The 14,398-nt window shown below is 50.9% G+C and overlaps 1 protein-coding gene across 1 annotated transcript in view; it reads left to right on the plus strand.

Moving 5' to 3' along the window:
* FCGBP (Fc gamma binding protein) overlaps positions 1-14,398 on the plus strand; it is a 46,168-nt gene that overhangs the window by 11,952 nt on the left and 19,818 nt on the right. The window contains exons 4-7 of the mRNA XM_060083234.1: positions 3,459-4,029; positions 5,951-6,555; positions 9,034-9,601; positions 12,935-13,527. Of these exons, the coding sequence (XP_059939217.1) occupies positions 3,459-4,029; positions 5,951-6,555; positions 9,034-9,601; positions 12,935-13,527 (2,337 nt within the window). The remainder of the gene's footprint in view (positions 1-3,458; positions 4,030-5,950; positions 6,556-9,033; positions 9,602-12,934; positions 13,528-14,398) is intronic.

The raw sequence follows: 14,398 nt of genomic DNA on the forward strand, positions 1-14,398 counted from the left end.
TGAACATGTTCAAACACCCAGAAAAGTTGAGATCATTGTACAGTGAACACTCATTTGCCAATCACCTAGATTCTAAACATTTTACTCTGCTTAGTTCATCACACATCTATCATCTGTCCATCCCTCTGGCCACTCAACAATCCCTCTTACTTTTTTTTTTTTTTTTTTTTTTTGTGGTACACGGGCCTCTCACCGTCGTGGCCTCTCCCGTTGTGGAGCACAGGCTCTGGACGCGCAGGCTCAGTGGCCATGGCTCACGGTCCCAGCCACTCCGCGGCATGTGGGATCCTCCCGGACCGGGGCACGAACCCGCGTCCCCTGCATCGGCAGGCAGACTCCCAACCACTGCGCCACCAGGGAAGCCCACCCTCTTACTTTTTATGCACTTTAAAATAAGTCCTAGACATCAATACACTTCACCCCTAAAGATTTTAGCAAGCATACTGTTAACTAGAATACAATATTTTCACACTTCTTTTTGATTACTTTTTTTTTTTTTTTTTTTTTTTGCGGTATGCGGGCCTCTCACTGTTGTGGCCTCCCCCGTTGTGGAGCACAGGCTCCGGACGCACAGGCTCCGGACGCGCAGGCTCAGCGGCCATGGCTCAAGGGCCCAGCCGCTCCGCGGCACATCGGATCCTCCCAGACCGGGGCACGAACCCGTATCCCCTGCATCGGCAGGCGGACTCTCAACCACTTGCGCCACCAGGGAGGCCCTTTTTGATTACTTTTGAAACAAAATTTAAACATAATAAAATCCACAAATCATAAATAAATCCACAAATCAAAATTTAAACATAATAAAATCCACAAATCACTGTTCACTGAGTTTTGACAAATGTGCAAACCAAACCTCTGTTAAGATATAGAAGGTTTTCATCCCTCTAGAAAATTCCCTCGTGCCCCTTCCCAAACAATGGCCCACACACCCCTAGAGGCAATCACAGTTCTGATTTTTTTCCACCATAGATTAGTTTTGCTGGTTCAAGAACTTCATAGTATGGAATCATCCAGTGCAAGAAGCCTTTTGTGTAAGGCTTCTTTTGCTCAGCATGATACTTTCGAGTTTCTTCCATGTTGCTGCGATTAATTTTTTTAAATAGGAAAAGAATTTACAGCTCAAAACAAAAAGACATGTTGTGAAAGATCCTGCTTTTACGCCTATCTTTACCTGCTTTCCCTGCTCGCCACAGGTAATGACTTTTACTAGTTTCCTGAGTATTCATCTAGGGTTTCTTTATGCCAACACAAAGAATACATTCTTACGTCTCCCCTTTCTTAGCAAACAGTACTGTACTTGTGCTCTGTTCTGAACTTTACTTTTTGCACTGAACAGTGCATTCTGAAGCTGTCTCCTTGTCAGTAGGAAGGGGGCCTCCTCTTTCCTTTCTACAGCTGCACAGTTTGTCATCGGCTGGATGCATCATAGTTCATTTAGCTCAGGCCCCTGTGGTTGGACGCTTTGTTCATGCTGGCAAGCAGTACTGCCGTGAATATTCGTGTATCTCCCTCGTTTTGTGAGTGTGCAGGTGGATCTGTGAGATTAATAACCAAGTGGATTAAAGTAGTGTTCTTGAAGGCTAGAGAGGTTGAACACAAGCTCAGGGGGACCTCAAATCCCTTGACCTTATGTGCAGAATCTTGCATATGCTGGGTAGTTTTTCAGGGAGAGGGTCCATTACTTTGTCAGATCCTTACAGAGGTCAGTGACCTGACAAAGGTTTAGAGTTCCTGGTAGGATCATGGTAGGATGTCCACAAGAGCTTGTTAGGAGAAAAGAGGAGTTCATGAAATGGTGACTTCAGCATGGTCTCATTATTTTTTTTTTGAGTATAAATGTATTTAAAGGTAGAAAAAAACCTGGCATGATTCATAAATGTGAGTATTTTTTTAACATCTTTATTGGAGCATAATTGCTTTACAATGTTGTGCTAGTTTCTGCTGCACAACAAAGTGAATCAGCTATACGTATACATATATCCCCATATCCCCTCCCTCTTGCATCTCCCTCCCACCCTCCCTATCGCACCCCTCTAGGTGGTCACAAAGCACCGAGCTGACCTCCCTGGGCTATGCGGCTGCTTCCCACTAGCTATCTATTTTACATTTGGTAGGGTATATATGTCCATACCACTCTCTCACTTCGTCCCAGCTTACCCTTCCCCCTCCCCGTGTGTATGTGTACAGCAGTATGGGTGATTTTCTCTTTTCTCATTTTTGCTCGTGCATATTTTGTAAGTTTTCTGTACTGAACAGGCACTACTTGTGTCATTTAAAAATGAAGATCACTGGTCTTAGGGGGAAGACAGATGTGAACAGTGGTCCCTGGACTGAGAGCCTGTGAATGTGGGCTGTCTCGGTCACTGCCTGGCACAGACTTGGACACACAGGAAGGCTCATGGAGGCGTTGCTGACTGAATGAACGATCTATCTTACCTTTGACCTTGCTCATGCTGTCCCCTCTGCCTGTTACTCCTTTTTTCATACCCCATCCTCTTGGCTAAGACAAGACTTTGTGAAGAAAGGATAAGAAAGACATGCTTAGGAAGAGGAGAATGGGCCCAGGGGACAGAGAGAACACACTCTTTATCTCCTGGCTGGACTCTCTCTCCACTCAGGACATTTGCAAAGGAACACCACTCCCCCTCCTGGTTTTCGTGGCTATCTCTCACTGGTCCTTTATGGCTCAGCTCAGCTGTCTCTTCTTCCAGGAAGCCTTCCCTGACCTGAAAGTTTGGGTCTGGCTCTTTTTCTAGGCTCCTGCAGCCTCCTGTGCCTCCGCTATCCCAGCCCTGATCACTCTGATCTGTCATTGTCTAGTGACAGGTCTGTCTCCCCTGTTGGACTGGAAGCCCCATGGCAGTAGGGTCTGGGGTTGTCTTTGTCATCAGTGTATCTCCAGGATCTCCCAGGCCAGGGCCAGGCACAGGGTCAGTGCCCAGTGAATGTTTATTTAATACAGCAGGGGCTTCATTCACTTACTGAGCACCTGCTATTCTACCAGGTACAGTTCTAGGCACTGGAGATGAAGCATCTGCCCTGTCTTCGTGGAGCTGACAGCGTAGTCAAGTTAGAGAGATGATAAACATCAGATATTTGCAGATGACATTTTAGAAGGTTAGACACTATAGGGAAAAAAATAGAGCAGGGAAGGGGAATAGGGAGTAGGGAGGAGTTGCCATATAAAATAGGGTGGTCTGGGATGGCCTCCCTGAGACGGTGACATTTGAGCAAAGTTTTTGTAAGAGGTGAGGGAGTGAGCCAAGTGTATATCTAGGGAAAGAACATCTCAGGTCACGGGGAAGGCAGGAGCAAAGCTCCTGAGGCTTGGTCGGTGGCACTGACGGGAGGAAGGAAACCTCACGCAGCTAGAGCAGGGGAAGCAAGTGGGAGGAGATGAGGGGCTGAAGGCCAGACCACACGGGGGTCTGACCCTCCTCTCCTGACTCCCTCTGCAGATCGACAGCCAGCGCTCACGCCTGCCTGCCTCCCTGGCTGAGGGCCGCCTGCGCGTGTACCAGAGTGGGACACGGGCCATGGTAGAACTGGACTTCGGGCTGGTACTCACCTATGACTGGGATGCCCAGCTGGCACTGAGCCTGCCCGTACACTTCCAAGGCCAGGTGTGCGGTCTGTGTGGCAACTATAACGGTGACCCCACTGATGACTTCCTTACACCTGACTGGGAGCAGGCTCCTGATGCCGTGGAGTTTGCCAATAGCTGGAAGCTGGACGACGAGGACTACCTATGTGAGGACGGCTGCCAGAACAACTGCCCCTCCTGCACCACAGACCAGGCCCAGCACTATGAGGGCAGCCATCTCTGCGGCATGCTGACCCAGCTCGATGGCCCCTTTGCTGTCTGCCATGATGCCCTGGACCCCCAGCCCTTCCTGAAGGAATGTGTATATGACCTGTGTGTGGCCAATGGGGACCGGGCCAGCCTGTGCCGTGCCCTTAGCGCCTACGCCCAGGCCTGTCTGGAGTTTGGCATCTCTGTTGGGAACTGGAGGTTGCCAGCCAGCTGCCGTGAGTGATACCCTGGTGGGGGCTGGGAGCACATGGTGGGAGGCAGGGGACCCCTTGCATCTGCTCAATATCTGAGCATTTACTGTGGTCCAGCCTGGAGCTGCACCATGCCAGGGATGGAGCAATGGCCACGATGGCCAGGCTGTGCCCACAGTGAGCCTAAGGTTGGGGCAGACGTATCACACTAGACAGTGACAGTCCAGAGTGGTCAGGGCTGGGATGGGGGAAGTTCAGAGGGGCTATGGGAGACCAGAGAAGCTTCCTGACTCAGTCTGGGGAATCAAGTAGGATCTCCTAGAGAAAGGGGTGCCCAATCTGAAGCCTGTAGGAGGGATTGGAGCTAGATAGAAAAAAGGGGGGGGGCAGGAAGTGGGTTCCAAACTGAGAGAAGGGCACGTGCAAAGACTTGGCATGAGATGTCCCAAAGCAGACATGTGAACATCTCTTCATCTATAGCTCTTCCATGATTCCCCGATGTCTTCTGGATAAAGTCCCAGCTCCATAGCCAGGTATCCATCCACTGAATCATTCATTCACTCATGTATTCATTCATTCAACATGCATTCCCTGAGTCCCTATCTGGCCCCACCCCTGTGCTGACGATGGGCACAGTGGGGACCAAAACACCTGTCTCTGCCCTTGTGAGGCTCCCAGAGAAATGTTCAGGAGGCAGAAAGGCTAGCACAGGAAGGAGGAGGAGGCTTCCAGGCCCAGGCCCATGGCTTGGGACAGGGACTCCAGAGAGAGGTAAGTCTAGGGGAGACACTGAGGCCATTTGGGGTTTGTCTTGGTCACTGCTGTGTCCTCACTGCCCAGTAAACACCACTCCCCACCACCGCCGAGTTCCCCAATGCCTGGTGCAAAAGAAGAACCAGTGCATTCACTTATCTACCCATTCATTTTCAAAGTATTTACTGGGCATCTCTTGTGGGCCGGGCCCCGTCCTTGGTGCTGGAGATTCAGCCATGTCTGAGACAGATCAGGTTCCCACTCTCACAGAATTTATAATCCTAGCAGGGGAGACAGAGAGTAAGCAGTAAACTGTGGAATAGCTTCAGAGAGCAAAAGAAACAGAGTTCATGGGATAAGAGCAAATGGCAGGCTCATGAAGAGAGTGCTCAGGGAAGGCCCTTGGGAGAAGCTGCCATTGGAACTTCCTGTGATATTGGGACTATTATTATCCCATTCTACTGATGGGGAAACTGAGGCACAGAGAAATTGGAGTTGTTTGCTCACAATCACACAGCTAAGAAGGGGAGAGCTGGGATTTGAACCCAGGCCATCTACATTCCAGTAACCTTCTCTTAACCACAGGCACAGGGAAAAGCCAGTGCAAAGGCCCAGAGGCGGGAGTGTGAGGACTAGAGAGGATGCCACTGGGGCGGAGTGAGCCAGAGGGAAAGTGAGAGGAGATGAGGACAGGGAGGTGATGGGGGCAGATCGTGGATTATGGGCAGCCTCATGGACGAATAGGAGGACTCTGGCTTTTACCCTGAGCAAGACAGAGCCACAAGAGGCCTCTGAGCAGGAGACGGATGTCATCTAACTCAAGTGTTCACAGGATCCCTCTGGCTGCATGTGAGGAATAGAATGGGATGCAGGATGGGAGTAGGGGGGAGACCAGGCAGGAGGCTGCTGGGGTGAACAGGACAAGGGTGGGGACTGTGGTGAAAGGAAAAAGGGGCAGATTCTGGATAGATCTTGAATATGGAGCTCACAGGACTTACCGACATGTTGGTTGTCCAGTGAATAAAGGGGAAGGAGTCAACTATATCTCTGAGGTTTGGGGCCTGCGCACCCAGAAGGGTGGAAGTGTCATTAACTGAGATGGGCATCTCTGAGGAAGGAGCTGGGTTGGGGAGGAAAGTCCTGGCACTTTCTGACTGTGCTGGCCTGACCCCCGCTTCCGGTGTCCCCGCAGCCCTGTCCTGCCCCGCCAACAGCCGCTATGAGCTCTGCGGCCCCGCCTGCCCGGCCTCCTGCAACCCCTCCGCGGTGCCGTCCAACTGCTCCGCGCGCCCGTGCGTCGAGGGCTGCGTGTGCCTCCCCGGCTTCGTGGCCAGCGGCGGCGCCTGCGTGGCCGCCTCGTCCTGCGGCTGCAACTTCGAGGGCCGCCCGCTCGCGCCCGGCCAGGAGGTGTGGGCCGATGAGTATTGCCGGCGGCGCTGCACCTGTGACGCCGCCACCCAGCAGGTGCGCTGCAGCGACACGCAGGGCTGCCCAGCAGGCGAGCGCTGCCGCGTCCAGAACGGTCTCCTGGGTTGTTACCCCGACCGCTTTGGGAGCTGCCAGGCGTCTGGGGACCCGCACTACGTGAGCTTCGACGGCCGGCGATTCGACTTCATGGGCACCTGCACGTACCTGCTGGCCGGCTCGTGCGGCCAGGCCGCGGGGCTGCCTGCCTTCCGGGTGCTGGTGGAAAACGAGCATCGGGGCAGCCAGACAGTGAGCTACACGCGCGCCGTGCGCGTGGAGGCTCGTGGCGTGAAGGTGGCCGTGCGCCGGGAGTACCCTGGGCAAGTGCTGGTGAGTGATGGGCGCCCAAGGCCAGGTGGAGGGGCAGGGAATCCCCCTTAAAGAGTAGGGATCTGGCCACTGGGAAAGGGTGGGGGTCTGCTAGAAGACCTTGTGGCCATTGATTAGGCTTGGGTCCCCCCAGCCAGGCGGCGCTGCCTCTCCCTGGCTGTGTGACTTTGTCTCTCGGTGCCTCAGTTTTGTCCTCTGACAAATGGGATAATAAGATGGTGCCTCGCCAATGCGAGCCGCTTCACAAGGTGGTTGTGGAGGTTTGACGAGTTACTATTTGTAGGATGTTTAAACTGTTTTATTTATTTACTTATTTATTTATTTATTTTTGGCTGTGTCGGGTCTTCGTTTCTGTGCGAGGGCTTTCTCTAGTTGTGGCAAACGGGGGCCACTCTTCATTGCGGTACGCGGGCCTCTCACTACCGCGGCCTCTCTTGTTGCGGAGCACAGGCTCTAGACGCGCAGGCTCAGTAGTTGTGGTTCACGGGCCTAGTTGCTCTGTGGCATGTGGGATCTTCCCAGACCAGGGCTCGAACCTGTGTCCCCTGCATTAGCAGGCAGATTCTCAACCACTGAGCCACCAGGGAAGCCCTGTAGGATGTTTAAAAGAGACATTGGTGCCCAACAAGTGTTCAGTAAATGTTGACTCAATGTTTTATTGTTATGAACCCTCCAAAGGTAAAGATTGGTGCATTTTCTGGAAGAAATTTGATATTCAGAGAGTAAGGTGACATGTGAAAAGTCAGGAACAAAAGGTGTTGGGCGGGGTGTTACAGGGGTGTGGGGGTACTTACAGATGGGCCCACAGGGTTCTGGACAGAGGGTTCTTACAGGGTCCACCACCCAGTAAATTATATATATATAATTTACTTCTATGTGTTAAATGCTTGACATACGGTAACTCATATGTTAATCTCTGTAACAACCCTGTGAAACAGGTAATCTTGTTAGAGGAGAAAACTGGGCACAGAGAAGTTAAGTCAACTATTCAAGGTCACACAGCTAATGAGTGGCAGAGCCAAGATCTGAAACCAAGCTGTCTGGTTCCAGAGTCCATACTCTTAACCTCTGCATTCTATTGCCTTTCCTGAAGAAAGAGATGGAACAGGCAGGGATGGAAGTGGATGGAAGACTGTTCCAGGCAGAAGGAACAGCAACTGAAAGGCTCTGAGGCAGGAACAAACATGAGGGGTAGAGGAACAGCGTGGAGACCAGTGGGCCTGGAATGGAGAGAGGGAAGGGAGAGCGAGGTCGGAGATGATGTAGGGGATGGCTATGTTAGAGGTTTCTGATTTAATCTGAAACCTGAAGGATGAGGAAGAGACCACCACGTGAAGAGTAGTGGTTGCTAGGCAGAGGGAACAACAGGTGCAAAGGCTGAGGCTGGACTGAGCTTGAAGAGTGCAGGAGAGCAGGATGGGGCCAAGGAGGCTGCACCTGAGAGAGTGCGCCTGGGGAGATGGGATAGAGAGGTTGGTAGGGGATGAAGTCAGAAAAGAGGGGACAAGCAGGGCCTAGTGGGTAGAGGATTTGATTTTAAGCTGAGATGTGAAGGGTGATGGGGAGGCAGCCAGACAAAGAATAAAGATGTGGAAGAGGGTAGGTATGTTGCAAGCATAGGGTACATAGGGTATAGCAAGTGCAAAGGCCCTGAGGCTGGGCTGAGCTTGGTGAGTTCAGGAGACTATCAAAATGCCTGCATGGCTGGAGTTCCAAGGGTGGGAAATGAGGCAGTCCTGAAGAATTAAATCGGAGAGCAGTGAGGCTCGGATCATGTATGGTCTTTTAGGCCATTGTAAAGGGTTTGGATCAAAGCTGATCCCTAGAATAGGAAGTAGAGGTGGCCAACTAAAGAGTGATGAGAGGTATCCCAGGAAGAGGTCACAACAAGTGCAAAGGCCCAGAGGTGGGAGTGCACTTAATATGTTCTGGGAGACAGCAGGGAGCCTGAGTGAGTGATGTGGGAGGTGGTGCAGGCACAAAGGTGGACAAGAGCCAAGGTTAAGCAGGATGTTCTAGGGAAAGGGGCTTAGATTTAAGCCAAGTCCTAAAGAATGAAGGGGAAGCAGCCAGGAGAAAAGTGGTAGGCGGTGTTCTTGGCAAGGTGAAAAGGCCCTAAAGTTAGATTAAACTGGGAGAGTTGGGGGAATCTCAAGAAAACCAGTGTGGCTACAGCAGAATGAGTGAGGGGGAGAGTGGGAGGAGGTTAGGTCAGGGAGGTAATAGGGAGACAGATCTTGTAGGCTTTGAAGGCCGCGGGTTAGGGATTTGGATTTAAGCAAATACTTGAAGGATGAAGAGAGGTGGATGATTTGCCAGGCAGTGGGAACAGCAAGTGCAAAGGCCCTGAGGTGGATCAAGCATAATGTGCTCAAGAGGATAGCAAGGAGCCCAGAGGAGCCAGAACTGAGTGAGTGAAGGGTGAGCCACAGAGCCTTGAATACCCTGACCTCTTGGTCCTCCCGCATCTCTACCCAGGTGGACGGCGTCCTTCAGTACTTGCCCTTCCAGGCGGCAGATGGGCAGGTGCAGGTGTTCCGCCAGGGCCAAGACGCTGTCGTGCACACAGACTTTGGCCTGACTGTCACCTATAACTGGGATGCCCATGTGACTGCCAAGGTGCCCAGCAGCTATGCGGGGGCCCTGTGCGGGCTCTGTGGGAACTTCAATGGGGACCCAGCTGACGACCTGGCTCTGAGGGGTGGAGGCCAAGCTGCCAACGCACTGGCCTTCGGGAAGAGCTGGCAGGAGGAAACAAGGCCAGGCTGTGGAGCAGCTGAGCCAGGCGACTGTCCCAAGCTGGACACCCTGGTGGCCCAGCAGCTGCAGAGCAAGAAGGAGTGTGGGATCCTTGCCGACCCCAGTGGGCCCTTCCGGGAGTGCCACCACACACTGGACCCACAGGGTGCTGTGCGAGACTGCGTCTATGACCGCTGCCTGCTGCCAGGCCAGTCTGGACCACTGTGTGACGCATTGGCCTCCTATGCTGCTGCATGCCAGGCCGCCGGGGCCACTGTGCACCCCTGGAGGAGTGAGGAACTCTGCCGTGAGTACCGAGAGTGACGACTGGGGGACTCAGCCTTATGTATATTCATTAATGTATAAATATCACTAAGTCATTGAATTCTTATAACAGCCCCATGAGGTAGGGGCTGTGGTTATACCCACTTAACAGATGAGGAAACAGAGGCTCAGAAAGTTTGTTACATGCCGGGGATCACGACAGCTAGGAAGTCACAGATGCAGTAAATATTTGTAAGATGGCTGAATACATCTGGTGGCCCCAGGTCTGATTCCCATTTGGCAGCTGTCATTCAAAGATGAGCTCCTAAGGATCCCTGCCTGCACATCTGGCAGTTGTCAGGCTGGTTGGTTTGGAGGATCTCAGTCAGGACTGCTTGTCTCTGCTCTGCTTGGTCTCATCTTCCAGCTGGCTAGCACAGGCTTCTTCACACAGTGGTCTCAAGGTTCCAAAGAGCAGCAAGGGTGGACAGCCCCCAGTGGGCAAGCACACTCCAGGCCTCTGCTTGACGTCACATTTCCTAATGTCCCACTGGCCAAAGTCAGTACCATGGCCAAACCCAGAGTAAGGGGTGGCCAGCGTCAGTCTGTCACAATCCCCATCATACATCTCTGCCACAAACATATGCATGAGTGGGCAACATTTAATAAGTTTGAGAAATGCCTGAGACCATAGACTCTAAGTGTTAAAAAAAAAAAAAGGATAGAGTGAGTTATCATTGCAAGTCTTGTTAGTACACAACTGATAAAAAATATTAAACACGGGGCTTCCCTGGTGGCGCAGTGGTTGAGAGTCCTCCTGCCGATGCAGGGCACACGGGTTCCTGCTCCGGTCCGGGAAGATCCTACATGTCGCGGAGCGGCTGGGCCCGTGAGCCATGGCCGCTGGGCCTGCGCGTCCAGAGCCTGTGCTCCGCAACAGGAGAGGCCACAACAGTGAGAGGCCCGCGTATCTCAAAAAAAAAAAAAAAATTAAACACGTATTGGAAAGACATCTGTTAATGAGATGGATGGGGGTTTTCCCCCAGTAGTTCACGTCTGTTGTTGGAAGGAGACAGGGTGTAGCATCAATTCTATTTTTCATTTTGTAGATATGATATTACTAAGTGGGTGGAAGTAGCAGGAGTTCTGCTAGAGGAACATCACTCCGTTCTTTGAACCCCTTTTGAGTTGCAGGGAAGTTAGTCACACTGAGAGATGCCATAAAACTTACTTTTTATGACTTCTGAGCGGCTGATTCTATGAGGCCCTCCTTCTGTTTTGTCGGGATCAGAGCTGGAACTGATTTGATACCAGTAATGATTTGTCATCCATTGTCTCCATGCTTATGGTAATATTTGAAATTGTCCTTTCGTGTCCCTGGAAGTTTTCACATCCCCATGGCAGCACACTGTGTTAAGATTTGGGACTGTTCTCTTCTGTAAAGTGGGAGAAGCACACTTGCAAAAGGGACGGTGGGAAAGCAGATGCAACTCCATCAGAGGCGCATTCTCAGGCTGATCGTTTTTAGGAAGGACTCGCATAATTAGAGCCAGGACTTGTGTGGCACACTTCCCTTTGGGCAGGTTCTGTTCTAAGGGCTTAACAGCTCTCATTTCATCCTCACCACCACCCTGTGAGGTGGGATCATCAAGGAAATGGAACCGCAGAGATACTAAGTAACTTGCCTAGGGTCACACAGCAGGGCAGCATGATTTGAGCCCAGGCCGGTTGGCTCCTGAATTTGTACAGTTAATTGTTGCATTCTATGGCCTCTGTAGTAATTGAGAATCTCTTATTTCCTTAAAACTACTCTTGCCCTTGGACCCCTTGGAAGTTCTAGAAGACTGGGTTGTGAGGACTCAGACACCAGGCAGAGGGAGGCCTGGGTGGTGCCTGAACCCATGTGTCCAGCACCAGCTTCAGCTCTTGTGGATATTTTGCTATTCTCATTCCTCTATGTCCTCCACCACCGCCCCTTTCTTTTTTTATTTTGTGGAAATATTTTAAAGCAAATTCTAGACATGAATTTTGCCACAAATACTTCAGTAAACATCTCCAGCAGATAGGACTTTTAAGCAACATGACCACAGTGCTGTTATTACCAACAACAAAAATAACACTAATTCTTTAACATCCTCTAAAACCCAACCTGGGTTCGAATTTCCCCAATTGTCTAAAAAATGGGTTTTTTTCACTTTAATTGAATGAGGATCCAGACCAAATCCACACTGCACTGGGTTGATTTTTCTGTATTCATTTTTATCCTGTAATAGCCCCCTCCTTTTTTTCCCCCTCATATTATGAAAATTTTCAAATATACAAAAACGTTGAAAGAATTTTACAGTGAACACACATATACTTACCATCGAGATCCTACAATCTGTGTTTTACTATACTTGCTTTATCACATATCTATCCCTCTATCCACCCCTTCCTTTGTTCACGGGAAAAACAGGTCGTTTATTCTACAGAATTTCCTACTTTCTGGATTTGGCTAGTTGCTTCTTCACAGTGTATTTAATTTGTCCCTCTGTCCCCTGAATCTCTTGGAAACTGGATATTAGATCTATAATGGTGTTGTCCAATAGAACTTTGGTGATGGTGGAAATGTTCTATACCTAAAAGCTGTCCCATCTGGTCACCACTAGTCACGTGTGGCTATTGGGCACTTGAAATCGAGCTAGTGTGACTAAGGAACTAAATCTTCAATTTTACTTAATTTTAATTAACTTACATTTAAATGGCCACGTGTGGCTATCATATTGGATGGTGCAGATAGAGGCTTGATTGGGTTCAGTTTTAGGTGTTTTTTTTGGTTCTTCTTTTGTGAGGAAACCACCTGTTTTATAATCTGGCATGACTGGAGTTTGGAGAGAGAAACAGGGATTCTTTTTTATTTTTTTCTTTACCACCCTGGCCAAATATTTTAATTTACTATAGAATTACTACTACTACTACTACTACTACTACTACTACTACTACTACTACTACTACATTACTGCTATAGAGTGAAGAAGCTAAAAATACTGCATTCACAAATACAGTGCATAGATTACACACACACACACACGCATTTGCATGGTTAAAATATGTACCACAGATCCACAACTTGTTACCAACTTGAATAAGGTCATTAAAGACATTACAGATAAACCCAGACCACTGTTAAATTGGAATAGTATCTTAATTATCAGGAGTAGATTAACTGTGATATGTTTGCCAGGCCCCACTGAACAGAGGGTCTCCTTGCCATTGTACCGCTTATACGTGTGAGTGTGTGTGAGCATGTGTGTGTGCATGCGTGTGTGTGGGGGGGAGGTCCACGGTGTCCCCAGGGAGCAGGGATTCTTGATCCTGATGGCCGCTCTCCCTGCAGCCCTGAGATGCCCGCCCCACAGTCACTACGAGGCGTGTTCCTACGGCTGCCCGCTGTCCTGCGGAGACCTCCCGGTGCCTGGGGGCTGTGGCTTCGACTGCAAAGAGGGCTGCGTGTGTGATGAGGGCTTCGTGCTCAACGGTGAGTCCTGCGTGCCGCTCCCCTCCTGTGGCTGCGTGTACCAGGGCACCTACCACCCACCCGGCCAGACCTTCCACCCGGGGTCGGGGTGCAATTCCCTGTGCCACTGTGAGGAGGGTGGCCTGGTGTCCTGTGAGCCCTCCAGCTGTGGCCCACACGAGGCCTGCCAGCCGTCCGGTGGCGTCCTGGGCTGTGTGGCTGTGGGTTCTGCCACCTGCCAGGCATCGGGAGACCCCCATTATACCACCTTCGACGGCCGCCGCTTCGACTTCATGGGCACCTGTGTGTACACGCTGGCTCAGACCTGCGGGACCCGGCCTGGCCTGGCCCAGTTTGCCATCCTGCAGGAGAACATGGCCTGGGGCAATGGGAAAGTCAGTGTGACCAGGGTGATCACTGTCCAGGTGGCCAACTTCACCCTGCGGCTGGAGCAGCAGCAGTGGAAGGTCACGGTGAGAGCACGGGTGGAACATGAAGGGAAGGGGTCTGGGGTAGAGGGTGATCTGTGGGTGGAGCATGTGAAGCACTCAGGCCAGGGGCAGGGGGCACAGAGCTCCGAGTAGATGTGGGAGGCATGGGGTCCGCAAAGAGAGGAGGTGCCAGTCAGAGCCTACAGTGGGGAACTAAGGAGGGAGGAGGCCTTGGGGACCAAGACCTTCTCCCATGTGGCTCAGTCTCCACCTCCCTCCCCTTGATTATCCCCTCTGGACATCTCTCCTACCCCTTCCACTCCATCTTCCCCTCCCTCCTGGTCCCTGCTTTCATAAGGGTGTTATTACATTGAGACTTGTATTCATTTCCTGAGGCTGCTGTAACAAGTTACCACCAACTTGGTGGCTCAAAACAACAGAAATTTATTTTCGCACAGTTGTGGAGGCCAGAAGTCCGAAATCAAAGTGTTGGCAAGAGATGCACCGCCTCCAAAGGCTCTGGGGGAGAATCCTCCCTTTCCTCTTGCAGCTTCTGGTGGTTCCAGGTGTTCTTGGCTTGTGGCCACATCACTCCAGTCCCTGTCTTCATTTTCACATGGCCTTTTCCCCTGTGTGTCCCTGTATCTTCTCTTCTGGCTCTTTTAAGGACACTTGTCATTAGATATAGGGCCCACCCTAATCCAGGACGATCCCATCTCAAGATCTTTACCCTAATTACATCTGCAAAGACCCTTATTCCAAATTAGGTCATATTCTGAGGTTCTAGATGGACATATCTTTGGGGAACCACCATTCAACCCACTACAAGACCCTATTATTAGGCCCATTTTACAAATATGGAAACTAAGACCCAGAGAGGTGAGGTCACACAGATCTTCAGTGTCGGACAGGG

This window comes from Mesoplodon densirostris, chromosome 19, assembly GCF_025265405.1.
Source record: "Mesoplodon densirostris isolate mMesDen1 chromosome 19, mMesDen1 primary haplotype, whole genome shotgun sequence".
In the NCBI taxonomy this organism is placed as follows: Eukaryota; Metazoa; Chordata; class Mammalia; order Artiodactyla; family Ziphiidae; genus Mesoplodon; species Mesoplodon densirostris.